At 45.2% G+C, this 6,213-nt stretch overlaps 1 protein-coding gene across 1 annotated transcript in view; it reads left to right on the top strand.

Moving 5' to 3' along the window:
* Nucleotides 1-6,213, top strand: part of LOC105547537 (nodal modulator 2) — a 77,515-nt gene that overhangs the window by 39,043 nt on the left and 32,259 nt on the right. Inside the window, exons 14-15 of the mRNA XM_011991190.1 lie at nt 2,644-2,780; nt 4,596-4,683. Of these exons, the coding sequence (XP_011846580.1) occupies nt 2,644-2,780; nt 4,596-4,683 (225 nt within the window). The remainder of the gene's footprint in view (nt 1-2,643; nt 2,781-4,595; nt 4,684-6,213) is intronic.

Below are 6,213 nucleotides of genomic sequence, written 5' to 3'. Positions count from 1 at the left end.
TAGGGCAGAGTGGGGCCCCTCCCTCTATGGGAAACAGGGTAGGAGATTGCGTTCTCCCTGCTTCCACAGAACAGCATGGCATGTGGGTTGACAGCTGCCTTTATTAGATGGTAGCTGGCTTCTTGTGAAGATGTCCACATTGACAAGCCTTTGGAAGCCCTTTCGGAAGCGTGATGGACTTTTCCAAGGAAGGACAGTGTCATCTTTACTAGGGATGAAAGAGTTGGCCGCTGCTCCCTTCATCTGTTCCTCTTCTTAGCCCATGAAAGGCACACAGGACAATAGGAAGAAGAAAATGACTTAATTCTACCAAAGTGTCATCCACATAGTGTTGACAGGTTTAGAGCTTACAGTACGAGTGATCCGAAGCCGGTAAAAGAGACTGGGATGTAGTATGGTTTCTAGTATGTAAGTGAGGCAGGTCAGCTTTGTGTGCCTGTGGAGAATTAGGCCAGATAGACTTTTGTTCATACACGTGGGTCTGTTGAGGCTAATTTCTCATCTGGGTAGAACTGTGTTTCCTTCACATGAGTTATTCATGGATTTGTTGTGACTGTAAAATCGGCCTGGAAATGAACCTTTGGCCTTCAAAATCTCTTTAGCTGTGGACCCAGATGAATGTTCTAGTGCCCTGTAGGTCGGGGGAAGATCCCGCCGAATGCAGCCTCTAACATTCCATCCACGTTTCTGCAGGTGATGGTTCCTGAGGCAGAGACCAGAGCAGGGCTGACACTGAAACCCCAGATGTTTCCTCTTACTGTGACCGACAGGCCCGTGATGGATGTGGCCTTTGTACAGTTCTTGGCATCCGTTTCCGGGAAAGTCTCTTGTTTGGGTAAGATATCACTGGAAAGTAAGAACACATAGTTTCAAAGAAGTCAGTAGGTAGGGGTGGGATTTGGGAAACTTTTCCTTTTGCCTTTGTTGTTTGCTGCTGACCACCTGCATGCGAGGGAGGCTTCTTGGGGTCAAGTGGACGCGTGTTAGTTTGAAAGAAGCCCTCCTGCCACTGCCTCTTAGGAGCTCAGCAGTAGCAAGACGCTATTACACAGGGTTAGGATTCGAACCTGTGATGAAGCTTGTGAGGGGTCACATGGGGCCCTCCCTTCTTTTTCCTGCAGACACCTGTGGTGACCTGCTGGTGACTCTGCAGTCCCTGAGCCGCCAGGGTGAGAAGCGGAGCCTCCAGCTCTCCGGCAAGGTCAACTCCATGACTTTCACCTTTGACAACGTGCTCCCTGGAAAATACAAAAGTAAGAATTGGAATGCAACATCCTGTGGCCCTCCCACACTTCTCGTCTTTGTAAACTTTCTAAAACCCAGGTCTCAAATTGTATCACAACCATGTACCTTTCCTTGTTTAAGTCGTCTTTGCCTCATGACCTTGACTGCATTATTTAGCATTGGACAAGCCTGGAGGAGTCCAGGCCCTGAGCTGACCGCCACCTTGTCTGCACAGCCCACTGGCTGCTTCTGTTAAGGGAGGGTGCTCAATGTATGGCATTTTAGTTCTAAAGGCCAGAAAAAGGAAGTGTGAAATGGCTCCACTGATGTGTTCTACTAACTTAGCACCAGTACTGGTGCTGAGTACTGACCATGGCAAAGTACTTGACCTTCCTGAAACTCAGTTTTCCCATCTGTAAAATAGACATGATAGAACCTTTCTGCAGAATATAAGACTAAAGTTAAGTTTATAGAGCCCGTTGTGCAGAGAGCCGGCTAAGTAGCTGGTGCCCACAAATGTTACTTCCCTTTTCCTTGCCCTTCTCAACCACTTCTTGCCTGTATTTCTGCTTTTTCAGAAATCAGCTTGGAGCTGCTGGCAGTGGATAGCTTATAAAACAGACTGCTTTTTCTGGAATTATATTAATATTTTCTGTTATGGCAGGGCTTGGCAGACTCCAAAAACTGCCTATTTTTATAAGCATACTTTCCTTAGAAGACAGCCTTGCCCGTTTGTTTATGGATTCTCTATGGCCACTCCTGTGTAACAGCGGCCAAGTCAAGTGTTTGAGACCAATAAAGCATGTGGCCTGCAAAGCAGAAAAGAGTTACAGAAACAGTTTGTGGATCCCTGAATACCTTACTTGCAGCCTAATCTTACAGGACACATTGGATTTCTTTCTTGATGTAATGGACATTGGTTCCAGTTTTTCTTTGTCTTTTTGAAATTTAGCCTCTGGCACCCAGGCTGGAGTGCAGTGGCGCGACCTTGGCTTACCGCAACCTCTCCGCCTTCTGGGTGCACTAGACTCTCTTGCCTCAGTCTCCCGAGTAGCTGGGATTACAGGCGTGCACCACCATGCCTGGATAATTTTTGTATTTTTAGTAGAGATGGGGTTTTGCTATGTTGGTCAGGCTGGTCTTGAACTCCTGGCCTCAAGCCATCCACCTGCCTTGGCCTCCCAAAGTGCTGGAATTATAGACGTGAACCACCACGCTCGGTTCCAGGTTTTCTTTAGCAGTAATTTATTCCAAATACTGCTAGTTACAAATATATATATGTGTGTATATTTCTATCTTTATGTCTACATACACACCGCTTTTTAAAGTTAGTTAATTCATGATCATCGTTTCTGGTGGTGTGCAGGGAGGTGGTGTGCTCGATGCCCATGTGTCTGTTTTTGGTGTTTGCTTTTGCAGTAAGCATCATGCATGAGGATTGGTGCTGGAAGAACAAGAGCCTGGAGGTGGAAGTGCTGGAGGATGACGTGTCTGCAGTTGAGTTCAGGCAGACGGGCTACATGCTGAGATGTTCCCTGTCTCACGCCATCACTCTGGTATGTATGACTTACGGAGTCTCTTATTTGGAAAAACGCTTGCCTTGTGGGTATCAAGAAAGACTAACATGCCAGGAATATTGTAAACGTAGTCAAGTCAGATTTCCTTTTCTGCCTCTCTACTCGCCCACCTGTTATGCAAGGCATAAGCAGGAAGCATTTATAATCTCTCAGTGGAAGGACCCCTGTATTTAGGAGACTTCCTTGTCCTGGCCACACATTAAATGTGACTGGTGATTCGGGGTGGCCTTTGGTATAGTACAGAGCACGCTGTCTTTATATTATTAGTAATAATAGGTTTGGGTAAATTCATTTACTTCATCTCAGCCTCAGTTTTCACCGAAAATTGAGATCTTAATACCTACTTCTCAGGGTTATGGCAGGGCTTAAGTGACCCTCTTAGGTATCAAAGTGTCCTTGGTGTACACTGCTCTTGTTTATTAAGATGCTGCCAAGTGAGTTTCTCTGATATATATATTTGTGTTTTTTTTTGAGATGGAGTCTCGCTCTGTTGCCCAGGCTGGAGTGCAGTGGCACATCTTGGCTCACTGAAACCTCTGCCTTCCGGGTTCCAGTGATTCTCCTGCCTCAGCCTCCCGAGTAGCTGGGACTACAGGTGCGTGTCACCATGCCCAGCTAATTTTTTTTTTTTTTGTATTTCACCGTGTTGGCCAGGCTGGTCTTGAACTCTTGACCTTAGGGGATCCACCCGCCTTGGCCTCCCAGAGTGCTGGGATTACAGGTGTGAGCCACTGTGCCCCACCTTCTCTGGTATATTTATTCCAGCGCAGAGGATGGAGCTGTAAACAGGATCTTAGTCTCTTGTTGACTGTTGTCTCTGTGGCCTGAAAGGCAGTGTGAAATGGGCTTCAGGAGCACCTAGGTTGATCCCGTCATGAATTTTCTATAATGCTTTGATGTCGAGCAGTGGCAGATGTCATTGGCAGGTCTTAGTTTCTCTGCAGAGAAACTAGAAGAATTGAAACTGGTGTTTCATGTGCCAGCTTACTCCCCTAACTGCTTAATTACAAAAAGTCGACGGGCTGATTTGTTATAGGAGATAAATATCCGGTTCATAATAAGTTTTAGATACTTAGGAAACGTTTCCCTTCCAGCAGTGGAGTGAATTTCCAACTCCCTTGTAATAAGATCTTTTTTTTTTTTCTTTTTCTTTTGACACTTCCTTAACCTTTTCTTTATCTCCTCCCACTCTCCCCTCAGTCGCCAGGCCCCAGCCACAGTGGTCCTCTCCAGTCCCACACCAAGCTCACTGCCTCCTCGGGGCCTTTGCACACACTCTCCCCTCTGCCTGGAATGCTGTGTCTTCTCCAGAAACACGTGTCATTGGTTTTTCCTCCTCATTCAGGCTGTAGCCCTAGTGTTCAGAAGAGATGTGCCCTGAGGACCAGCGTGCTAAAGACCCCTAGGCAGGGATTGTTCTTCTCTTGCTTTCCTGTTTATTTTCACAGCTTCTTTACTGACCAGCTGAGATCACTAATTTATTTGTTGACGCATTGATTTTGTCTTCCTGTATTAGAACATAAGCCCCGTGAGAGCAGGAGCCATGGTCGTGCCTCCCAAGGCCCAGCCTTGTGTCTGTCACATAGCAGGCGCTCAATAAATATTAGTTGATTGAATGAAAAATAGCACACTTTCGTTGGAAGTTGTGGGAGGTGTTTAATTTTCCTGTGGCCCCCAACTGCTCTGATGATTAATGGGCAAAACAGATGACTGGTTTGGAAAGAGAAATATTATTAATCATCTTGGTGTCTCCATCTCTCCTAGTAAGTCATTGTATTGGCTTTGGTCCCTTAGGAATTTTATCAGGATGGAAATGGACGTGAGAATGTGGGGATTTATAACCTCTCCAAAGGAGTCAACCGATTCTGCCTGTCCAAGCCTGGTAAGTTTGGAAGGATTGATGTGCCATGAATTAGAAAAATGGAAAGGCACCAGAGGATAGTTTTGAAGGCAGTTTTTTCTATCTTGGTTGTGTTTGCATCAAGCTTTCAATTTCAGTGTGTTCAGCCTGCTCTTGTTTTTCTGTCTCTCTCGGGTTTGAGTTGGGTAGAGACCACTGGGCCCTTCACCTCCAAACATATACCATTGGCCAATGACCTCTCTTTATAGTGCTGTTTTAAAATTTGCACCATTTCCCACTTTGCTTAAAATCTTTCAGTGGCTTCTGTCTCTTTTCTCGTTCTTTTTTTTTTTTTGAGATGGAGTCTTGGTCTGTCACCCAGGCTGGAGTGCAGTGGCTCGATCTCAGCTCACTGCAGCCTCTGCCTCCTGGGTTCAAGCGATTCTCCTGCCTCAGTCTCTTGAGTAGCTGGGATTACAAGTGCCCGCTACCACGTCCAGCTAATTTTTGTATTTTTAGTAGAGATGGGTTTCACCACTTGTCCAGGCTGGTCTCAAACTCCTGACATCAAGTGATCCACCCACCTCGGCCTCCCAAAGTGCTGGGATTACAGGTGTGAGCCACTGTACCCAGCCCTCTCTCTCTTTTATAATGGCTTTTTTTGGAGACAGAATTTGCACATCATAAAACTCACCTATTTAAGATGTACAATAAAACGATTTGTAGTAAATTTACCAAGTTGCACAACTATGGCCAGAATCCAGTTTTAGACCTGTTCGTCACCCACAGTGTAAGATCCTCTGTGCCTGTTGACAGTTAATCTCTGTTTTTCAGCCATGGCCAGCCACTGATCTATTTTCTGTCCCCATGGTTTGGCTTTTTTTGGACGTTTATCATACGATGCTGGTATTTTGTCTGGCTTCTTTTATTTAACATGTTTTTGAAGCTTATTTGTGTCATAGCACATATCAGTAGTTTGTTCCGTTACATTGCTGCATAGTATTCTGGTGTGTGGTTATATCACATTTTGTGTATCCGTTTACCAGTTGGTGGATATTTGAGTAGTTTCCAGTTTGGCGCTGTTATGACTAATGTTATGGACATTCTTGTACAAGTCTTTGTGTCCATATGTTTTCATTTTTCTTGTTTCGATACCTAGGAATGGAATTGCTGCATTGTGTGATAAATTTATGTTTAATCTTTTAAGAAACTGTCAAATTGTTTTCCACAGAGGCTGTGTCATTTGATATTCCCACCAGCAATGCATGAGGATTCCTGTTTCTTCACCTCCTTCACCAGCATTTGTTATTGTCTGTTTCATTATAGCCATCCTGGTGGATGTGAAGTCGTGTCTCATTGTGTATTTACAAACCTTGAGCTAGATACAGAGTGCTGATTGGTGTATTTACAAACCCTGAGCTAGACACAGAGTGCTGATTGGTGTATTTACAAACCCTGAGCTAGACACAGAGTGCTGATTGGTGCACATACAATCCTCCGACTAGATATAAAAGTTCTCCAAGTCCCCATCCCGTTCAGGAGCCCAGCTGGTTTCACCCAGTGGATCCTGCA

The sequence above is a fragment of the Mandrillus leucophaeus genome, unplaced genomic scaffold, assembly GCF_000951045.1.
Source record: "Mandrillus leucophaeus isolate KB7577 unplaced genomic scaffold, Mleu.le_1.0 Scaffold390, whole genome shotgun sequence".
Lineage (NCBI taxonomy): Eukaryota > Metazoa > Chordata > Mammalia > Primates > Cercopithecidae > Mandrillus > Mandrillus leucophaeus.
The sequence above is the reverse complement of the archived record's forward strand: the minus strand, read 5'-3'. Positions and strand labels throughout refer to the sequence as shown.